Genomic DNA, 22,905 nt, shown 5'->3' on the forward strand with positions numbered 1-22,905 from the left:
TGTGTGGCAGTGCGGGGCGACCAGCGAGCTAAGCCCGCATGTCCCAGCTGTTGGGCCTGGCCACATGAAGCCATCTGTGGCTGGTGGGGACTGTCCCTGACTGTGGCCAGCAGTGCCTCTGTGGACAGAGGAGAAGGACACCTGTGAAGCACGGAGAAGCCCCATCCTGGACTGTGTCCCCGCCGCCACCCTGCACCCTATATGTGACTTCTGTCCAGACCAAGGATGCCTGAAGCCCAGCAGGTGTTTGGGTGTGCAAGGCTGTCAAGGATCAAGATGAAATTCCACGTGTGTGGTGCCATCTCCAGTTTAACGTGAAGGAGACCAGAGCCTTCCCAGTTTTGTGCTGGAGACTGGCTGGCACGTCTCACCATGCCGACAGCATCTGCTGGCCGCCAGCGGCAGGGCGTGCATGGGTGGTGGTCAGTGTTGTAATACGGAATGTTCAGCTGGTGCTTGGAGACTGAGACGGGATGTGTGACTGGTTGGCGTGTGGCCTTCACTTGGCGGCTGGCCAGCCCCTGCCTGGTGTGCCCTCCGTGGGGCGGAGCCCCGTGCCTGCGAGGTGGGTGTGGGGTCTGTGCTGTCTCCTGCCCGAGGAGGGCTGTGGCTGGCCAGGCAGCGATGATCTTGCCCAGGAGTGGCTCTGAGGTGAAGGGCTGCCGGTCATCGTTTACCGCCATGTATTCTTTCTTCCTGCTTCTCGGGCCGGATCATTTCAGTTGATGTATCTGAAGTCCACTTCCTCCTGTGCCTGCTCAGATCTGCTGTTGTACTCTACTGACCTTTTCACTTCAGTCACTGTACTTCTCAGTTCCTGAATTTCCCTGTAGTCTCTAGTTTCTCTTTTTTTTTCATTCATATCTGTCCAGACTTTGTTCTCTTGGTTGCCTTTAGCTCTCTGAGCGTATTTGAGATAGTTGATTCAAAGTCTTTGCCTGACTAAATACATTTGGGTTTCCTCAGGGATGGTTTCTGCCTTTTTTTTTTTTTTTTTTTTTTACTGTGAACAGGCCATGCTTTTTTGTTTTTTTATGTGCCTCGTTTTCTCTTAGAAGCCGGGTGTTTTGAATACTGCAGTGAGGTGACCCTGGAAGTGGGGCTGTTTCCCTGACAGGCTTTGCTGCTGTTGCTCGTCAAAGGCTGTCGTCGTCTGTTTATTTAGTGATTTTTCCAAACTACTTTTGCAACCACTGTGTTCCTTGTTGTGTTTGGTCGCTCAAGTCTCTGTTCTGGTATGTCTCCAGTCAGCCAGTGACCTAGCAAAATTCCTTAAATGCTGAAATCTGGTAGCCCCTTTCTTTACTGAACAATCCTCTGATTGGTAAGCTCTTGATTCTGTTCCAGGGCCCTGAAAATGCTGAGTCTCTCCTGTTTTTGCCGGCTTATTGGTGGCTTTGTTGGAGGACTGATTTGTGGAGGGCTGTACTTTGCCATTTTCTGTGACATCATCCAAAACTAGCGCTTGATGATCTTCTAGCATTAGTCTGGGTCCTCTGAGAAGAAGCAGATGCTAAGACAGGAGGGAGCATGTGGGGAGGGGCGGGTGGGAGCCTGGAGGCCGGCAGAGTGGGCCTGGGGTCAGCGTGTTCCTGTCGCTGGCGGCTGTGGCTGCAGCTCCTGGGTGGCAGAGCTTTCTCCCTGGCCTTGCCCCTGCCCACAGTTCTGAGGGAGCAGGTGGTGGTCCTGCCCTCTGGGCTTCCGGCCCTGCTGGGCACTGTCCAGTCTGGTGTTGGATGTTCCATCTGTAAGAGAAGCAAAGACCATTCCAAGACACCTTTGAGTATGTGGAGTACTTACGCAGTTCTCATTTCTTTTGGATGTATACCTTGGAGTGGAATTTTGCTGGGTTGTATGGAAATTTCGTGTTTAACTTCTTGAGGGCTTATCACTTTTTATAGGTAAGGTTAGACGCTTCCACCTCTTACGCTGAATCTTACTTGAGTGCAGAAAGGTGGTATAGTTAAAAGTCAGCAAGATGGGCTTTTTGTCACAGAGACCTAGGACTGCATTACTATCCAGAGGGCCTGCCTGATTACTGTGGCATGCATGTTGCATATGGGTTTTGGAGGAATGACATCAGGAGGGAGCTGTTCGCAAGGGGGTCAGTCTTCACCCTGTACTCACACACAGTTCCACAGTGAAAGCCTGCAGACAGCGATGGTCTTCACCCTCCCTAGGAGCTCTGAGGTGGGCAGCTTCTCAGCAGCGAGGTGGCTCTTAGCCCTCATGTTGCAGGAGGACTAGAGAGTAGACAGTTAACTGTTCCTGGTACCTCTTTTTGTCACTTAAGATGATGCCTTACACTTACGGGTTAGCTAGAATGTCCTCAGAATCTCTGGGCCCTTGACCTGGGAGTCTGTGTGTTTGTATGTGCAAAGCACAGAGCTTGAAGCTTGCATAGCCTCTGAGGTGTGGGTCTGCTTCCCACGGAGTGTTGACTTGCCTGAAAGCAGGGGTATTCTATTTTTGTTATTTGTCAAGACCTGGTACATAAAAACAAAAAGATCTCAGGCATGCTGGCAAAGCTCACATGTTCGTCGGTTTTGGATCGAAACAGCATACCTTTTGTGTTAATGTTCTGGGGCTGTCTGTAGGGGCTTGTGTAGCATCTGGATGCTTTAGGGGCACTTTGTGATAGCAAGCTCATATATGTCCTGCAGGAACTGTGACAAGCTCTGCGTCCTTTTATGAGTTGATTATCAGTGGTTTTATATAAATTTTACCTGTTGGAAAGCATGTTATTTGCTATCCTGAATATTTCCATTGTAAAATAAAACTGTTTATTCACACTTTTGAATGTGTCCAGTGGAATCTAGGTGTCATAATAATTTGAAACCCACCACCCTCCATTTAAAAATGCATAGATGAGTTTTCTTTACAGTAATTCTATCCTGCCTTTGTCTCCTTGAACCCAATTCCCTGATAAATTTTTCCTAAGGTCATGTATTTCTATGCTTAAGAATCTTTTATTGATCTCCATGTCATGTGTCTTCAGCAAGAGCATGTCTGTGAGTGGAAATTTCAGTTACACTTATATGGCCATGAGGTGCCAGGTATTTAAGAAATTTTCTACATAGAGTTTTTAAAGAATGAATTATTAGTACAAAGTTGATGAAACAACAGAAATAACATTTTACTGGATGCAGCTGTTAGCAAGGTGGAGTTTTCATTCAGGCATCTCTTGGTGAGTAGTGCTTATACCCAGAATCAGTTGCTGTTCTGCTTCAGTTTTTAATTTGAATTTTTATTTAAAAAATTTAATTTTTAGCTCTCAGTGCTGAGAAGCCTCATTCCATACACAATTACCAGGGAAAGGCAGAAGTTTTGCTTCCTCAATCTCTCTTCCTTGGACTCCAGAGGGATAACACCTGCGTTTTCATGGCAGTGATGAGTGAGAGCAGTGGCATGGTGGGGTGTCTCCCATCCACCGTGGGGGTCCGTGTCCCTTGGGCCCATGCGGCTGCCGGAGGCAGTGGGAGTCTCGGGGGGTGGGGGGTGGGGTGATTCAGGAGGTGGGGCCTGGACTTGGTGACTCTGGTGCACAGCAGGCCAGGCACAGTATGCTGTGCACATGCTCACCCTCACATTACGCACATGCTTACACGTGCCCACGCTGTGCACATGCGCACACACACGCTCACACAGGCTTATGTGTCCACACACAACATATGCTCTTCTCATTTTGCTTTAACTGTTGCCTCAGTTCTATTCTCTTTTTTATCGAATTTATTTATTATGGCAAAATAGTCTAAAGAATAAGTAGTTTATGTTTGTCTTTGTATCCTTATCTTCACCTATGAGTTTTTTTGAAAATTAGAATATATACATCATTCCAGCAAGTGGAAAATGAGGCTGAATGAGTCAGGAAATTCACTGTGACATTATAAGGACATAGAACACATCAGGAATAGCTTTTCACCACTAATGCATTTTCCTAGTGGAAATAAGTTATTTGTATAGCCTCTTGATGTTTGCGTATTCAGTCATAACAAATCACAATAGTCTTACATACAGCACTTTAATGCTCATACTGAAAGTGTTTTTTCCTAGCATTTTTTCAGTAATTGTTATTTACTTTAAAACACACAGTTAATTTAATAGCAAAACCGTTAAAATAATTGGTTCTAGTGCTAAGACATTTATAAGAAAGGTATTTTTAAAAGATTTCCTGTAGTGGCTACCACCTAAGTGACCGAGTCCTGCAGGTTTCATCTGACATATTGCAGAAGGGAAGCTGATGTCTGACTCCTCATCCTAGACTGAATCATTCAGGTATTTTTATAACCAAAAGCAGAAAAGCAGAAGCACCTTTTAATAGTCATGCTTGATATTTACAAGAACTGAACTGAATTACAGCTTTTTTTTTTTTGAGAAGAAAAAAGAAACCACCTTGTAAAAATTGGCCACTTAAAAAAGTGAAGGTGCCAGTGAAGATTTGCTGTCCTGGCTTTGGAGGCACGTTTGCTCCATGGCTGTGCACCCAGGAGGGCTGCGTGCTAGGACACCCGCGTCCGCTTCCGCAGAGTGAACACTCTGGCTGTCTCACTGGGCTTCGTCTTCTTAGCTCCTTGCTGGGACTTCCCTGTGTCCCGTGGACTTGTCCTCTTTTGCCCTTTGGGTCTGAGGTCACACTGAGTCTCCTGGCTTCCTGTTGTGCTGAGAGCAGGTGTGTCCTGTTGGCAGGTAGACTCCAGGGCTGCAGGCTCCCCGTCGCCCACCCGGACCGTCCCCGGGCTGTAGGCTGCCAGCTGGCAGAGGGCCACAGCTGCCGACTGCTTTTGTTCGTCGCTGCTGTCGGCCGCTCGCATGTCCTGGGCCTTCCCGCTGCGGGTTGTTGGTGCAGCCTCGTCAGAGTCGAGGCTGCCTTGGTTTGCCTGCGCGGGGCCTGGCCTGTCTGGGCAGCCTTCCGTCCCAGCCCTCTGAGCGGCAGGTGCAGGCCCTGCCTCTCGAGGTGGGGTGTGGAAGGCAGGTCTCAGAGTCAGGGCATTGCAGGGGTCCTTCACCGAGAGGTTGAGAGGCACGTCCTGCAGCTCCGTGGCATCCTTGTACACAGGGCTGTGCATGGCTGCTGATGTAATCTCCGGTCTCTTGGAGAGGTTCAGCGGGGCTGTCCTGGGGCTGCCCTCTGGACTGGAAGGCGCAGCCTCCATGTGGTGGGAGGTACTCCCTGTCTGAGCTGGAGTGTCTGTGTCCACGGCATCAAGGCTAGAAGAGGCAAAGAGAGGCCTTACTAGGAACCTGGGTCAGAAAAGCTACCATGTGAAGCATTTTGAGCAATCGTAAGCTTGGCTGACTGAGTACAGCCAGAGGTGATATCTTGGAGTTTTAAAAATGAAATTTTCTTACCTTTTTGGAGACTTGTCTCTGTTTTCTGGAGCCTGGGAATGTGGGTGCTCTGTGCTTTTCTTGATGGGCTTGAAGGCCGTGAGGCTCTGTTCGGGTTGCTGGAACCTTCCCAGGGTGCTCAGGGTGGGCTGGTCTGAGTGGCTGCACATCCCAGTACACGGCTGGCTTGTCTGCGTGAAGTTGGTGGGGCTCGGCCTCCCGGGGGAGCCTGTGGCTGCACTGCCTGCACGCGGGCTCATTTTGGTCCCTTCTGTGTCCCTCGGCCTGTCTTTGGGAGGGTCGTCAGCCTCAGGAGTTGGGCTCTGGTTCCCAAACTCTGTGTGTGTCTTGTGGGGGTTGGAAGGGTCTGACTTGGAGGGGCTCCAGGCTGGGTACACCCGGGCGGCCTCTTCCAGTAGGTGAGAGCTTTGATCTCGAGAAACACCAGCCCCAGCTGGCAATCTTAGGCCGTAGGAGGAGAACGCAGTCTCTGGTCTGTAAAATCCATAAGGAATTGGCAGGTTGGAGGGATACTGCTGGAAATATCTGTAATGATCATATGTTGATGGGGACGGATTCAAGTGTTTAGGGATTGGCCCAGGGGGAGGCAGAAAATGTCTTTGGTCGTGAGCCCCATAGACTGAGAGCAGAGGCGTGTCGCACTCAGGTGGGTTCCCAGTGAGCAGGAAGGGTGAGTAGATGGTGGCCAGTCCATGCTCTGTGTAAAAATGAGGTGGATACTCAGGGATTGCGGGGTGCATGTATGGGGAGATGGCACCAAACCCCTTTGCTGATGGGATTTTTTGTGGAAACTCAGATGGGAGGAAGGGCGAGCCAGCTTTCCACGGGTAGCCAGGAGCGTGGAATGCAGACTTGGAGTGGAAAGAGGTGGCTTTGGTGGTGGAGCTGGGCAGAGCCAGCGTGTTGGGGCCCTCAGCACGCTCGGGCCCTTTCAGTCTGTGCTCTCCTACTGGGACAAATGCTGAAGGCCGAGCGGTGCCTTCCAGGGCTGGCTGGGTGCCTGTGGTGGTTTCTGGCACTGGGCTCAGGGGGGCAGCCTCTCTGTGGAGAGCAGGCTTCTCTCCTGGGCACCTGGGGGGCCCACGTATGTGCAGGGCCAGGTTTTCCTTAACGTCGCCCTTGGCAGGGCTGTGTTGAAGCTTGGCATCGAGGTGTGGGAGTCCATGGGTGACAGACTTGGAGGTGGGCTTCGTCGTGGCGTCCAGCTGACTGGTCTGCTTCAGGTCTAAAGGGTGAGATTTGGAGCATTTGGGAACACGGTCTTGCTCAGACACTAAGGTGATAGAGTTTTTGCAGAGGCCGTACTTCATGTGATTGAACAGGTGTGACTTCTCATTGCAGGTGAAAGGGCACTGGAAACACTTATACTTGAAGGGCTTTCCCGGGGGCCTCGGGATGTAGTGGGGCTTTTTTGGTTTCCGCTCTTTGAGGAGACTCATCTTGCAAAGACGGCTGGCCTGGGCTCAGCTCAGACGCAGTGGCTGGGAGGATGTGCCGCAGGGCCTCCTGTGCGGCCACCCTCCAGGCGCCCTTATTGGAAGCCGGCTCCACACACTGCAGGTGCGACGATGGGGAGCTTGCTCATGCGGGGACTGGGCGCTGCAGTGGGGGAGCAGAGCACAGTGTCAGGCTGTGGGTGTGGTGCGCTGGGGGGCTGGCTGTGCCCCCGCCCCCCAGGGTGGAAGCAGGGCAGCGGAGGTACGGGCATGACCCCTCTCATCCATGCAGCTCGGGACCCAACCGCCCCCTCCCACACATTGTCTGAAGTCTGACCTGAGAGAATTGGCTTGGGGCCAAGAGGAGTGTGGTGTGTGGTGTGTTTAGTGTCAATTCTGAGAACACCTGTCATTCTTTTAGTTTGGGGAAATTTTACCCTGTGACCTGAAGCCTCAGATGGCAGGAAGGTTGTGGACCGAGGGGGCTGAGTAACCACTTGGGATCTCGGCCCCCGTCACATCTCTGGGGTTTTTGAATGGCACCCTGTCACAGCTGGTCTGACTGCTGTGAATGTGGCTCCAGGGCCTGGGCTTGTGCTTACTTGGGACAGCAGTGGCACTCAGTACCTTATGCTGCTGGTCCTCCCCAGTGCCGCCCTGTGCTGTACCCCTCGTGGGGGCAGTCCCACCTGACCGTCTAAGCCACAGTGACGAGTCAGCCCTGCCCTCAGGGCGTTTATGTTGTCACAGATACAAACACAAGTGGGGTGTGTGTGTGTGTGTGTGTGTGTGTGTGTGTGTGTGTGTGTGTGTGTGTGTGTGTACACCCAGTGGCTTTGAGGTGCTGTCAGGATGCCTGTGACTGATAGACATCCTCATCCGCTGCTCACCTCGAGAACGGTGTGGGATGGTCCCACGCACTAGCCCTATCCCTACCTGGCCAGGAGATACAGGAGTGTGCTGATGGGTGAGAGCATGGCTGCCCGGGGGCCTTCCTTCCATGGCCTTCCCACCAAATGGCAGAAGCAAAGCTTTGCAGCCTTGCGGACAAGAGGACACCACAGCAAGAGGAGCCTGTTAGAGCTGGTAGGATTGTGGAAGAGGTCATTCTAGCCTTGAACAATTAGGAAGTGGGCCTGGGGCTGTCTTTGGCCAGGTTCTTGGCAAGCAACAAGTAGGGACACAGTGGCCCGTTGGGGGCTTTTTCTCGCTGACGGCTCCCCCAGGGCCCTGGGACCCAGCTGGGGCTGCCGGCACACCTGGCCTTCAGGTACCTCTGCGAGGGTCCTCTCCTGCCTGTCCCTGCCCCCTCCCCTCCTTAACAAGAGGGCTCAGCCCTATTTCCTTCAAAGGCTGCTCTGCACCCCCCGGGGCTCTCACTCTGCCTCCTAACCCGAAACTGAGAACAAAGGCGTGAGCCCTGGGAGGATCTCGGCATGGCCCAGGCGCGGTGGCGTGTCCAGGACCAGCCCATGGAGTGACTGTGCCGAAGAGCAAGCGTGTGGGTGGGGGAGGCTGCAGGGGATGTGGGAGGAACCAAGGCCCAGCACTTCAATTTGCAAAAAAAAAAAATATGGAAAGGAAAAAGGTCTTTAGCTGCTAAATATTTTCCAACAGCTTGAAGAAAAAGTTAAAAAGAAATGATTTAACAAACTGTTCTCACCTGCAATTTTGCTCCAAGGTATGAGCAAATACTGGTCAGTCCTGGGTCTTGTGAAATTTCATACACAAAACGTCACCTAGACGTGAGGTGGTTAAAACATTCAGCTGGAGAGCAGCCCTTTAAAGCTAGAGGAATGCTATGGGAAACCTCAGAGGCCTGTGTTCACGAAGTGGGACGCAGTCACGCTTAGCTGCACCCTCTCCTTGCCGCCCCACCTCGGGGATGAGGTAATGACTGGTCTGCGGGAGGTGAGAGCCAGAGGTGGAGTTCATTTTCACTCGGATACCTTAAATTCTAAGAAAGTTCTCCAACTTAACTCTCAGCAAACTGGTTTCTCTACTTATTCATATTTCTTAAAAACATAAAGAATCGCTCTGCCCTAGCAAACTGCCTGTTAACCTGTCTTATTCAGGTCTTTCAAAGGCATATTCATGCACTACGAGGTGGCTCCTGCCCATTCATTCCTTCAGCCTTCTGTTGTGAGGAGAGTCTCTGCAGGGCAGGGGAAGTGGGGCATGGGTTTTGGAAGAGAAATGGCATTTTTGGCTGCCGCCTAATTGGGGCTTCTGTGGGAGGTTCACTGGCAGGTGTCGGTGGACAGAGCCGACTCTTGGCACCTGGTACCTGGCTCTGGCTGTCCAGCTTGCCCTGCCCGTCTTCTCTCCTGTGTGTGCAGCCACAGAAGCCGCGAGGCAGTGTCAAAGCCGAGCAAATCAAACACATAATCATACCTTTGTGTCTTTCTAATTTCTCTCTTATTAAAGGAAGCACTGTGAAATAATTCTTGAGGAGCTCAGCCCGCACCCTGGGGGTGCAGGTGCGCCCTGGGCTATGAAAGCACAGTTTCCTTGCCTCCCATCAGGAAGCGTTCCCAGCCAGCACGGGGCCAGCGAGATAAGTCAGCGGGCCTGTGCCGGCACGCCTCATCACGCTCTCTGATCCCGAAGGCGTGAGAACCCCAGCGAGTCAAGTTCCCATGATGGGGGGGATGTGTCACGGCAGAGATCTGAGCACCGGTGATTTCATCACTAGCTGGGAGCATCACCGGCAAAACGATGACAGTTGCAAAACGTGGGGTGGTGTGAGCCCGGAGTCCTGGGGACCCCGGGGTGGACACAGATGCGCCACCGCCAGCCCAGAACTCCAGCTCAGGGGGTCAAAAGACCCCTCAGCACTGAGAAAGCAGGGGCAGTCGAGAAAGTGTTATTTAATGTTGCTGATACTTTGAGGCAAAAACATAAATAACCCGTGTTGGTTAAGTTTTCTCAAAGGTCACACGAAGCAAGTTATACGTAGATTGTATTGTTACCAGAGTAATTGGGAGATAATGGCTTTATGTTAGTATGTACTTTGTTCAGTCAAGTGCTGTCTGAGGTTTTGGTCTGAACTTCCTGTGTTTTGGTCAGTCAGTGAACACGGACAGTGAGAAGGTTTTCAGGGGATGATTTCCCTGGTGTTCTGGGAGGTGAGAGTGTTCCCGGGTTTAATGGTCGGAAGGGAAGCCTGCGACAGAGCCCCAGGTGCAGGAGTTTTGGCAGCTTTGGGTAAACCGACCTCTCAGGGATGCAGAATTTGCTAATTAAAACAAGGGAGCGTAGATGTTTCAGTGCCGATGGAGCTGGGCTGGGCGCAGCTGCCTCGGCTATAAAAATTCAGTAATGTCAGAGAAGTAAGAGGGATAAAATTGAGGCTTTTGTTGGCATTCAAAGGGGACGCCCATGGAGTGACGATACCAGTCTGCGGGGTCACTCCTGCCCGAGGGAGCTTTACAGGCTGGTGGAGCTGGGCACCTGCCTCTGTGGGTAGAGGGCTTGTGATCGCCTCTGCCTGGCCAGTTCCCCTCTGCTGTGCTTGTGTTAAAGGTAATGTAAAATGGATACTGTTGCCAAAACAATGTAATCCAGAACTTTTAACTGTTTGTTGTAAGTGGGATTTGCGTCCCAAGGCGCAGTTTTTTCTAAAGGTGGTGAGGGGGTGTCCGTGACTTCCTGGGGAGGGCATTCCTCTCTCAGTGCAGGCAGGAGAGCCGTACAGCCAGATGTTAATCAAGCAGGACCTCTCCAATTGGCCTCTCCCTGGAGAACTGCACTGTTAGCACATTTAAAAACTCACACATTACTTAAGCCTGAAAGGAGGTTTGCGTGACAGTGTGTCACCTGCCTTTTGCCTCCCCCTCGCCAGAAGGGTAGGAGCCGTGCCTCTCACACCCTCTGTCCTCTCAGGGTGAAGGTGGCCGTCATGAAATGCGGGAGCTGGGCCCCTGCTCGCCAGTGCACCCGGAGCCGTGCTGAGGGCGGGGACGGCAGGAGGCCCCGTGAGATCTTGCACAGAGTCTTCCTACCTTGCTGAAAAATGTCCCTTTTCTGACCTTTCAAACCTTTTAAGCATCCACTTGTACTCAGCTGATTTACTTTTTCTGCCTTTGGGGAGTGCTGAGAGCTAAGAGCGTCTCTCCTGCAGGCCCCGGCTCCCAGCGTCTGGGCATAACTGCCCACACAGCGCCATGAACAGCCTGTGGGTCTGGTTGGCCGCAGGGTTTTGTTTGCTTGTGTTTGAAGTACTAGATCTCCACTGCACTTTCGACAGGACAGTTAATGGAACTGCCAGTTGTTAGGATGGTAGTGAGTGGCTGGCAGGTTTAAAAAGTCTCCAAAGAGTTCGAACTTTAAAAAACAAACAAGAGAAAGAGGTGTTTTTTGAACTTGCTAGGACACAATAGAGGTAATTACAGCTTGACTTTATAGAGCCTGGCTGTGACGGGCTGGGTCATGCTTGCCATGCAGGCTGACCTATGGACTGACACGGTGCTGTAATATCCCTGTTGGTGTCCAGCTGTCTGGCAAGGAGTCTCCTCAGGTAGAGCGTTTTGAAGGGCATGCTATAATTACGATATTGTGATGTGGCGTTATTGCATAACTCAAGGACACTCCATTGTCGCCTACCCACTGAGGTGTCGCAAGAACGAGATTTGTGAGTTTTACTCCAATTGAGCTTTTCCAGTGATTAGCCACCACTCCCTCCCAGACTTTTGGTGCTTTAAGTGAAGGATAAACTTCAGGACAACTATGACCTAGGCAAAAAGACAGTTTTCTGGAATATCACGGGGAAGAGTGGATCCAGGAAAACACCCAGAGGCTTTTTGTAGTGTCAGCCAGAGACCCCAGGTCACAGACAGAAGCCCTTAGCAGTGGCGGCACGCTCCTCAGCATTTGAGGGCTTGTCGCTGGGGCAGTAAGCTCAACATGCCCATCTAGCTTATCCTTAAAAACCAGCTGAAGCATTGAAAGGACTTACTTAATGCAAAACAAAACCAGGAGAACAAATGCAGACAGTTTTAATCTGACTGTGGTCAGGCTTGACCCATAATTTGGTCAGTATTTGTTCTTGTACAGATTTATGAGAAACTTTGTAAGGGAGGGAAACGCATTTTGTCTACTTAGGGATCCTCTTTGGTTAAGCATTTTTTTTTTCTTTATACTTAATGTCAGAACAATAGTTAAACTTCAAAAGGTTTTCAAATTCAACTACAAATTAGAATGAGCAAGTTTAACCATGTCATATATGTATATATGATCCTTTTATGTTGAAATTTATTATAGTTTATTTTTAAGGTGAGAAACAGATAAGCAATAATACAAATTTGAGTTTGGTATGAATTTTATGGTAGTGATGAGGACTTAATTTCCAAATAAAGTTGTTCATACTCTGAGAATACAGTGTAAGCCATATTAAAAGTTTTGGAATAATGGTCTCACTCCAGCGGTGCACCTGCTGGGTCCTGAGTAATCAGAGAATAGAGCAGGCAGAGCAGACACAGAGCAGACAGGCGGCTCCCTAAGCCAGGCAGTTCGCGATGCCTCTGAGAGCAGCTCTAAGGCAAGTTTGAATTTGAGAAGAAGAAATTGTTTGTACTTACCGAGGCGGCCGTGCTGGAGCGGCTGGTGGCAGAGCCCGTGGCTGGGGCAGCTGTGCCCGGGGAGCAGGACCTGTTCTCACGCTGGCTCACTGAAACTGGAGCCGGCAGTTCCAGTGGGAGGGGTTTAAGTGTAGGAGTTGAGCCCTCGGGGCGTAGAGATGCACCTGATATTCCTCCCGCCCGCAGCTATGATTCGTGTGTTTGCACCCACCGAGCTCAGCGTCCCAGCGGGCTGGCAGGCTGCACACCGCTCCTGTGCCTCATGGAAGCTCCCTGCTAGGGTTTCGTGAATGCTGCCTTGGTGCTGCCCAGACGCTGGTGGACTGGAGGGGCTTAGGTGTGGTCACGGGTAGACTAGCGAAGGAAAGGGTGTAGGTTGGACTCTGATACGTGTGTGATGTAGGGCAGACACCGTGTGTGAGGTCTCCCTGCGCGGCCCCAGCCTCCGGGCTGGGGCACAGAAACTCCAAGGTTAGGGCTAAGTACATCTCCCCACAGAGGCTGGCACTCAGCTATTCTCACCACAAGAGTCTGCATGAGCTCTTGATGGGTGCTGTCTTCTACCCTTCTCCCTTGTGCTGGGCATCTTTTCCGGGGTCCTCCTGAGGGAGGGAGCCTACTCAGCCACCTTGCCGCAGGGACCTGCCGGCGCACGCCAGGACCAGCCCTGAGCTGCAGGGCTGCCAGTGGGAAATGGGCTCTACACACACTCACTCTACCCGTCCTAGGACACAGCCAGCACGCTTAGTGTGTGAGCCAGCTTAGCCCCTGCCCCACTCAGTCTGCTTCCTCTTTGACCCACGGCTGTCGCCCTGCTGTCAGTGAGTCTGGAATGTGGCAGTTTGGGGACAGAGAAAGGAGATGGTGGTGTGGCCGAGGCCCCATGTTCAGTGACTTTTGTTCAAATTACACATCCATATAATTTAAAGAGTGAAAAAATAGCTATGTAAATTTTGCCACAAAAAAATAGCATTTCTGTTCTTCTCCTACCTGTTTCTGGGTAACCAGCCACCCCAAAACTTGGTGGCTCAAAACAACTACTGTTTTATTATCTCATGGCCTCGTGGGAATCAGGTCCCCCTGGCCGGTGAGTCCTGTGTCCCATGGCCGTGGTTGGGGCACCAGTGTTCTCTCGCCTGCCCTGTGTCCTGGAGGGGACGGCTGTGCCCCTCCTTCTCTGTTTAGTCCTACTGCAGAGGACTCTCTGGGAGGGCGGCCTGCCTTCTTCAGCTCAGGAAACAGAGTGAAGTCGAAGCTTCCTGTCCTCTGGAAGGCGAGGTGGATGGTCATGGCACCATGCCTGTCTCCTCCCTCACCCCGGGGCCATGCCCCGCCTCTCAGAGAGCTGCCCCAGCCCCTTACCCAGGAGTGCTGCTTGGACCTTATTCTTAGCTGAGTGTTTTAGTATCTGACTTCTTGATTCCAGATAACATTGCTACTGGTTCTGCGCCCCCTCTCCCCCCAACCTTGCTGCTCCCAGTTTGGGTGTTGCCTCTTGTCCCTTAACAGAAAATGAGGGTTTAGCTCTGGCTCCTCTGCCTCTGTGCTGGCCTGCCTGTCACTCTGGGATTCTCTCTGTTCTTTGCTGTTCTTCTGAGCCCTGCTTCCTCGATCCCATGCCATATTCTCTCATGGATGGATCCTTTATTTTGGTGTGGAGCACCTCCCTTTTGCAGGCTCCTGAGGAGAGAGGTGATGTTTTGGAGACCTTGAGTAATTGAGTGTCTTCACCCTTCTGCCTGGTTGATAGTTTGGGTGTAGAATCCTATGCCAGACGTCATTTACGTCGGGGTTTTGACAGTGTTTTCTGCAGCATCTGGCTTTCAGCCCTGAAATAGGTAAGTCGTAAGAATTCAGCAGCGAGTGGTCAGCTGCCAGACACTTGGATTTTGTGAGGAGTGTTTCACCATTTACTTTATCTGCTGCTCTCCACTGGGCTCCCTCCATTCCCCATCTGCTTATTTGTTGCATTTCAAAGCCAGTTGTAGATTCACTGTGCTTCACCCCCAGCAAGGGAGCGTATATCATTAACTGTTTGCTTACAGTTCTTCTTGTAAAGGTAAACTTTACATTTAGTGGAGGGCATCTTCAGAGTACTGGTCACCGAGTTCTGAGAAGCATTTTCTCGTCAAGACGTGGATCATTGTGACGGGCGGCAGCGGTGGGGTTTACCTGTCACGTGAATGGCGACTCCCAGCCCCCCCCACCCCCCCCACCCCCCGTCCCTCTGGCTGCCCTCAGCTTTCTCTTCCAAGGCCTCTGTTAACCACTGCCTTCCCGCTGTTGTAGTTGTTGGTCTGGAGAGTTCCTTTGTGTTCTGAGTGTCCCTTTTTCAGTCTTGTGCTTCTGTTGTAAGTTGCAAGGCTTCTCTCGTTTCTCCAGGATTCAAGGAGGGTTTTGGGTAGGTGGCAGGTCCTCCCTGCGGCGACCCCAAGGGTTCTGTTTGCAGCGTGACTCCCTCCACCTGTGCGCTGCCTCCCAGGCGGTGACGGCGTCTCTGGCGGGGGTGGGGCTCGAGTCCACGTCTGCAGTGGTGTTCAGCAGTGCTCCCGATTTTAGGCCTCCTGCCCGGTTACCCGGAGCCTTGGGGGTCCTGTGCGTGGGTGGTCAGGGAGGGGGAGTCTGGGTCACCTCCCTGTGTTCAGGCTCGGCCTCCAGCCCCCCCGAGCGCCCAAGTGTTGTCCACATTGCCTTCCATGTACCTGCAGCTTCTGCCTTACAAAGGAGGAGTTTGCTTCTGTTGCGTCCCATCTATGCCACTACGCAGCGTTTTTGCCCAAGAAGCATCAACCTTTAGGAAGAGGAATTGGGTGGCAGCTGGTGTTTATTGAACATTTACTAGGTGCGAGGCCCTGTGCCAGGCATTCCGCCTGCATCCGTCCACTTCATCACTGCAACAACTTTGAAAATAGCCGCTATCCAAGCCTGGCTTGCAGTCACACAGCATGGAGAGGGCAAGTAACTTAGCTCAGGCCACCCAGCTGGGCAGTGGGGATGGCAGTGGCTGCTCCTGCGGGGAGCAGCCCTGGGGCCTGCCTGGGGCTGTGCATCACAGCTTGAGCCAGGCAGGCGCTGCTGGGCCTGAGTTCAGCCCAGCGTGGGGAGTTAGCCCTCGTGGGCTGCGGGTCTGCAGGCCTGGGTGGAGCAGAGCTCTCCCGTTTTCCTGGTGCGGTGTCAGCAGGTGTCATGGTTGGGCTTGGCTCCTCCGCTTTCCGGCTTCGGGCAGCTGAGTCTTCTTCACCATTCCCGTCTCTGTCAGTGTCACCTTCCATCCATGTCCCTCCCTGTCTCCGTCTGTTCAGCTCCATGCACACACCTGTGCCGTGTGGCCAGGCTGCCAAGACTCAAGTCTTCACTCAGCTGTGACCTGGGGCGGGTACCTGATCTCCTGTCTGCAGAAAGGGGCAGCAGGCCTGCTCGTGGGCCCCTTTAGGATGTGACCAATCACCACAGTAGGCCCCCCACCTCGTTGCATTTGGGGTGGGGGTGACGGTGCATATCAAAACACCTTTGATGGAAGAAACAGAACACTTACATTTTTGATCTTTGAAGTAAGTATAAGACAGTTATTTTAATTGTTTGTACTTCTTTTGGGGTGCTGCATCCAGAGCAAAGAAATGAAAACTGTAGAAAATTCAGAGGCATAGTTTTGATTTCTTTTGTCTAGTTTTGATTATTGCTAGAGGAAGTGAGCCCCAGCCAGCTGTCGAGGTGACATTTATTAAGTTCTTGAAGCTGACAAATGCCCTGAAAGGTCTTGTCCCCATGACCCCCGAGGCCCTGCGGGACCCTGTGACGAGGGAGTGTTTTGGCCGTGTGGGGGTGGCAGGGCTCAGGCCTGTGGGGTGGGACGTGGTGCGGACACCGCTCCCCCAGAAGGACACCGTGTGAGACAGACTCTGGGCTCCTGGAGGGCTGGGCAGCTTCATATCTTGCAGTGCACACATGCCCCCACAACCTGCACATGTGTGCAGCACGTGTGTACATACACACGTGCTGTGCTCACCAGGCCTGTGAGAGAATGCGTGCTGGGGCCTGAGAGCAGATGCGCCAACCCCCCAGCGGGCGGTGCCGCCCTGCAGGAGCAGCGTCCCCCACCCAGCCCAGGCGTCTGGCCTGGCTTTTCAGACCTCTCAGCTGCGGTTTGTGTCCAGCTGGAATCCACCCTGAGAAGCCTGTCAGGAAAGCTGTGTGGTTTTGCTAAGTTCCTGTAGCCTGGGGCTGGGATGGCCTTGGGGGCGGCCTGTGTCCCCCAAGGTCCCTGTTGCCGACAGGCACCTGCAGCATGCTTGGTGACGCTCCCCGCCTTCCTGTTCGGGTTCCGGTTTCCATGTTTCCTCCTCTCTGCCTGGGCCTTGCTGCCCCAGCCTGACTGAGCTCTGCTGCTGGCATCTGATGGTGTGTTTCAGTTTTTCTTGCCTTCTTTCTGTCCACTGAGGGGAAGGCTCCATCCTGGCAGACCCAGTGGCTTTCCTAGGCCTTCTGGGTGTGCTTCAAGAGCCTTCTGCTTGGCATAGGACTCCAGGCTCTGCCCTTCCCCTGAGCAGAGCCACAAGGCAGGCCTGGTCCCTGTGCTCTCAGATCAGCAACCAGGAGCAAGTTGACCCAATTCCACGGGTGCTTCTGGCCTGTCTCCCTGGCCCTGGCCGAGCAAGAGACTGGTGCCTGGGGCCTCACTCAAACTCTGCCGAGCGGGGCGTGTGCAGGCGTTGGGGCCCACCGTTGGCCAGGCCCCGCGTGCAGCCTCTAGGTCCTTGCCTGCCCAGCGTGGGAGCGCTCGGCCCCGCGGGGCTGTGTGCCTGGCGCTGGAGCTCCTCTGGCTCCCGTGGGGGCTGGAACCATGTTGTCTTTCTCAGGCGAGACCCATCCTCATTTTAAAAAATCCTGAGAAAGTCCATGGATTTTTACTTTCTTAAACAGTTGAATAGAAATGAAAGTGGAGTTGACCTGGCCATCTAGTGAGGTAGCTGAGGTGCTGAGAATATTCAGGAGTCTTATTGTTGGACGTTTGTTCTCCTTTGATGAGTAAGTGGAGGCTTCGTTTATACGAAGCATGAGATGTGTAAGGTATTACGTGAATTTTAATTTGCTTATTATTCCAGTAATGCCAGTATTTGAATTTTCGTGGAACTGGAGCTACCTCATTTTTTAGAGGGGGGCACACGGGCCCCTTCTGCCCCTTTCCTCCTTGGCTGTCTTGTGTCTGGGAGCAGAAGCAGCCCCCTGCCTGCCCTTGGTGCTCCGCAGGTGGGGTGGCAGTGTCTGGGTGTGTGACCCCTGGGCAGCTTTGGTGCTGGGCACAGCTTCTGGGGCACATCCCTTCCGATGCCTCCCCGCAGGAAGGCGTGAGGCCAGGTGGGAATGGGAGCTGGTGCAGGCTTTCTGCTCACTTTGTTCAGACAGTCTCGGGGCTTGGACTGCAGAGGCTCTGGGCCAGCGTGATCCCTCCCGGTGTGACTGTGGCTCCTGGGTCTAATGAAACTTGAAGCCCTGAGCTGTGGACCTGCTTTGTTCTGGATTGGGAAACCAGTCCAGGTTTGTGGACTTGGGCCAAGTCTGCCAGATTCCCACAGTTCTCTTCACCTCTGTTCCTCTTCCCACCTGACAACAAGGTGTCTCGTGTTTCAGAATTCCCGCCTGCCCGGCTCCCCTCAGGCTTGTTATAGTCCAGGGCCAGTCAGAAGGCTCCCTGCCTCCTTTTACTGGGTTTGTATGTAAGATGCGCTCTTATGTGGCGATCCCCATGTTTGTTCACAGCCAGGCACAGAAGCCATTTAGTCAAACTGAACAAGGACAAGTAAAAATTAACACAAATTTCTTCTTCACGCCGCAAATGACATCACTGGACACTGGCTAAGAAGTCATTGGGCATCACTAAGAAGTGGCTGGTAACAGTAAGAGGCACTCGAGTGAGGGGGGCCCAGGGGCGCCATGGCTTCCTGCCCCTTCCTGTGCACCTGCCCTGGCCCAGGGCTCCCACGCTGCCAGTCCCGCGTCCATCGAGCTCCAGGCGCAGCAGTGAGCCTTTCTTTCCCCATCATCTCCAGGCTCTTATTTTGGTTTTTTTCTCAAATCTTCCGTTCCTCAGCTGTAGCTTCCATCCCTTTCTTGTCTTCAATATCCCAAGCCTGTTTTATAGTGTCTTTTAGGTTCTGTTATCTCAAGTGCTTGGTCTTCTGATTCTCTTGCTGCGTCTGCAGACCCTCCCCATGTACACGCTGCTCTGTGCCTTTTCGTTTGCAGTGGACCTGAGTGGGGTGCCGCACAGCATGGTTCTGTGTTGCTTCTCTAGGGTGTGCAGGTGGGCCTCCTGCCCATTCCAGTGCGGGCTTCTCCCGCCCAGGGTGTTGTGCTCAAGCAGGGGCTTTGACTTCTCAGAGCCCCGGGAAGGAGCAGGCCCCTTGCTGGAGCAGCCTGGTCCTTTCTGTCACCAGGAACTCCCGTGTGAGTGGCCCTGAGTTGTGCAGGGCCTCAACAGGCCTACAGCCACTTCTCCCGAGTCTGACTAAGTATTAAAAAACCCTGCCCTCAGCCAGTAGGGGTGGCAGGACTTGCCAGCAGTAATCAAATAATAACTAGAGTGAAAATTAAGCTTCTCAGAGCACTTGGCAGCAGGCCAGATGCTGTCCTAAGCCCCTAAAGTCAAGTCCTCACAGCCCCTCTGGGGGGCCTGCAGCCTTCCAGTGAGAAGGTAGGAGGCTGGTGCAGCGTGCACAGCCCATGCGCCCTCTGGCCCCCTCTCATGCTGGGGTGGACTTGGCTGAGCTGGGGCCCTCTGCTAGCAGCCTTTGCAGTGGTGCCATGCGGTGCACATGCTGGGAGGGTGGAGCAAAGCAGCGGCCACATGTGTGCTCATGAGGCTGTCCAGTTGGTGTTGATGCGGTCCTGCTGACCGCCCTGTGGGTGCAGGTGGCTCCTCTGTTTGCTGCGTCCCCAGGGCTCCTAACCCTGGGCCCGCTGGGAGATGTATGTACAGTTTGGACGACAGCGATAGCAGGCTGGTCCCGCGGATCTGCATAGCGCCTGCAGTCGGGGCTCGCATGCTCTCAGACACATAAGGGGTGTTTATGCACAGGGCAGTCACAAGACCGTCAGACAAGTCTCACAGAATTTTGAAGAAGCTCTATTGTACAGACTACGTTCTTTGACCAAAAGCCGTGGAATTGAAAGTCAGATACACAGAAATAAATGTAAGTTGTGAATTTTTAGTTTGCAAGCATATGGATCTCTAAATAACAGGTGAATCAGAGAAGAAATCCCGATAGAAGTTCTACAATAAAAATTTAAAAGTAGAAATAAATGGTAAGAAAATTTTTGCATGTCAGATTTGCTAGATATAGCTGGTGTGCTTGAAGGAAATTTAACCTTAGTGAGCAGGAGCTGTGAGTCGTGGCCCACGGGCCTGCTGGGCCTTGGCTTGTTTTTATACAGTCTTGGAGCCAACAGTGATTTTTCCTTTTTTTGGGCATTGTTGAGAGAAAAACAAAAAGACCACTTCTGGCTTGCAGACAAAGCCCAGAATGTTCACACTCTGGATCTTTACAGAAATTGTTTGCTGACTGCACATCAGTGGCTGATAACGGAAGGGGGGACACTGGGGATCCAGCTACAGAGGTGGGCAGGTGGGACGGTGGGGGCAGCTGCAGAAACAGAGCAGACGGGCAAGCGGAGCCCCGAAGAAAGCCCTTGAAAAGGCTGCCGGAGGGGAGACCCCGGCTTACTGCAGAGAGCCAGAGGCGAATCAGCCGCCAGCAGTGGGACACACGCTTAGGGACACTAACAGCGACATAGTCAGGGTATCTTTTGTTAATAAATTTCACAGGTTGGACAAAATAGACTTTCCTAGAAAAACGTGATTTGCCAAAACTAACCTAAGCAGAAGTGGAATGGCGACCCTGTGGTTCAGTCTACTTGTGAGGTGGGCAGCTGCCCACCTGCCGACAGGAGCTTTCATACTGGGATATAGTTCACATCCCACAAGCCCACCCCTTGAAGGGCGCCGGTTGGTAGCTTTTGTTTTGTTCACAGAGATGTGCAGCCATCACCACGTTCAGTTCTAGTGCATTTCACCCCTGACAAGGAAGTGCACCCCTTAGCTCTCTTCCTCTCCAGCCCCACACAACCCACATCTACTTTCTGTGTCTAGGGACCTGCCTGTCCTGGACATGTCTCGTCAGTGGAATCACACATGTGTGGGCCTGTGCGGCTGGCCTCTTGGGCTCCGCACCGCTTTACCAGGTTCATCCAGGTTGCATCCATTTGTTTGTATGACGAGGAGTATTCCATACTGTGCTATATTCCAGAGGGCTACCAGAGCCGGGCACCTAGACTGGCCCAAACAATGGAGGTTTATTTTTTTCACATCTGGAAGTGGGAAGTCTGCGATCTAGGTGCTGGCAGGGCAGGTTTCTCCAGGCCTCTCTCTTCCCTGCACCTTGCACGTGCCCCTTGGTCTGCAGTCTCTGCCCTGATCTCTCCTTACACCAGTTCTCTGGGGTCATGGCCCATTCACCTTAATCACCTCTGTCAAAGCCCTTTCTCTGGACACAGTATCCCTGGGGCTATGGAGAGTTAGGGCTCCAACATACGACTCGGTGGGGCACAGTTCAGCCTGCAGTAGGGAGAGGCCACATTTGTTCATCCACACATCAGCTCATGGATGCCCAGGCTGCCTCCACCTTTTGGCTGCAGGAGTTGTGCTGCTGCGAACACGCATGTGCAGTTTTCATCTCGGGCAGACCTAGGGACGGAGCGACGCTGTTGGAAGACTGCAGAAATGGGTACACGTCAGGAGCTTGAGTGGAATTGGCATGTACAGGGTCCCGGGCAGTTGTCAGGGGTGCCGAACCCTTCTGGGACGGGGAGCCTCTTGTGGACCCTATTGCCCGCGCGCCTGTGGCCGGCCAAGGGGTGCTCCTGCAGGGAAGACTGCCTCTCTGGGGCTGCTTTGAGGCTTTCTCGCTCCATACTTCTAGTGCAGTGGTCCCTTGCTGTGCTGGGGGTGACGTCCCTGTTGTCGGCTCCGTGGAGCTTTGTTCCCGGTGGCTTAGGTCTCGCATTGCTCCTGGGAATTTCTTAGTCATTCATTCTTTGGAGTTCTCTATTTCTAATTTCCCTCTTGGAACTCTGATCATCCCTCATTCTTTCCATGCCTCTCTGCTGTGTTTTCTGTCTCCATCTCTCTGGGTTGCGTTATCGGTACTTTCTTCAGCCCTTTCACTCCACTCGGCTTTCTCTGCGGCCCGACGCTGTCTTTAATTCCCCAGGTGGGGTCCATATTACATGCCTGGGATTGACGTGCATTGTGGTGTGTGTGTCATGTATGTCCGAACATGGAGCAGGGATCAGGACTCTGTTCCTTTGCATGACTGATTAGTAGTCCATTGTGCGGATGGACCACGTTTTGTTTTCCACTTGCCACTTGATGTATCGAGAGTCACCTGCTTATTTCAGGTAATACCCTATTTGTAGCTCACTTTTCATTTCACCTTTCATTAAACAGTTAATGTAGAGTTTTATAAAACTATTATTGGAAAGGTCCAGTGTCAAAGCTCCTTTTGGTTTGAATCAGGTGATTTTCTCTCCTTTTATTAACTGATGCTGTGCCAGACTGCCCTTATATGGACCCTCTACTGTGCTTGGCCTCTGGGCCTCTGCCAGGCCTCTCTCCACATGGGTGTCCTCTGACCTGCACAGGGATCGACACCCCCCCCGGGGGCCTCCCCCAGGGGCTCCTCATGGCGCCGATCCCCAAGCCGGGTGCCCCTTCCCTGAGTGGGCTCCGCCACATCCCCGTCCACCTGACTGGCGTCAGGACCGAGTTATCAGGAAGGGTTGTTTGAGGCGAGGGACAGTCACGGCATCAAGTTAACTACTGACCATTTTAGAGTGAATTAGTCGGTGGCATTTGGTACATTCATGGTGCCCAGCCGTGCCTTCTGTCATTCCAGGCTGCCCTCATCCCCCTGCAGAGAGCCCTGGTGCCCATCCCATTCCCTCCCGTTACCCCACCCCAGGCCCTGACAGCCACTCATCCACATTCAGTCTTCATGGGTTTACTTTTTCTGGGAAGTTCACGCAGGTGGGGTCACACAATGAGGCCTTTGAGTGTCTGGCGTCCTTTACCGAGCGTAGTGTCTCTGAGGTGCCTCTGTGGTGGAGCGCTGTCAGAATTCCACTCCTTCCTGTGACTGACTAGTATTCCATGGTGCACGTGGACCAGGTTTTGTTTCCCATTCATCAGTTAATGGACACTTGGGTTGTTCCATCTTTTGTCTGCTGTGAGTCATGCCGCTGGGAACATTCGTGCGGGTGTTTTGAGCACCTGCTTACATCTCTTCTGGGCGTCTGTCCTGGACTGAACTGCTGGATCCTGTCGCCTGTTGTGGACCCTCCGTGCCATTCCCACAGCACTTGCACCATCTGCTCTCCCACCAGCTGCGCATAGGCTCTCACTGACATCTGTTATTTTCCATTTGAAAATCGTGACCAAACCAGTGGGTATCTCACTGTGGCTTTGATTTACATTTCCCTAATGCTGA

The 22,905-nt window shown here is 52.7% G+C and overlaps 2 protein-coding genes across 4 annotated transcripts in view; one reads left to right on the plus strand and one right to left on the minus strand.

The window, feature by feature from the left end:
* Window positions 1-22,905, plus strand: part of TBCD (tubulin folding cofactor D) — a 145,396-nt gene that overhangs the window by 49,268 nt on the left and 73,223 nt on the right. The gene's annotated exons all lie outside the window — the stretch shown is intronic.
* On the minus strand, window positions 3,753-12,520 carry ZNF750 (zinc finger protein 750). The gene is made up of 3 exons (XM_036910775.2): window positions 12,365-12,520; window positions 5,350-6,948; window positions 3,753-5,208 (listed from the first exon to the last, which is right to left on the minus strand). The coding sequence occupies exons 2-3, from the start codon at window positions 6,786-6,788 to the stop codon at window positions 4,500-4,502; spliced, it is 2,148 nt and encodes a 715-aa protein (XP_036766670.2). The 5' UTR covers window positions 6,789-6,948; window positions 12,365-12,520; the 3' UTR covers window positions 3,753-4,499.

Source organism: Manis pentadactyla, chromosome 4 (genome assembly GCF_030020395.1).
Source record: "Manis pentadactyla isolate mManPen7 chromosome 4, mManPen7.hap1, whole genome shotgun sequence".
NCBI classification, from domain to species: Eukaryota; Metazoa; Chordata; class Mammalia; order Pholidota; family Manidae; genus Manis; species Manis pentadactyla.

Bases quoted from the DNA above. Each gene is read 5' to 3' on its own strand.
- ZNF750 (XM_036910775.2), bottom strand. From the start codon at position 6,788: ATGAGTCTCCTCAAAGAGCGGAAACCAAAAAAGCCCCACTACATCCCG. The intron at 5,209-5,349 runs GTAAGAAAATTT...TGCCTCTTCTAG, and splicing joins AGAGACAAGTCTCCAAAAAG to CCTTGATGCCGTGGACACAG.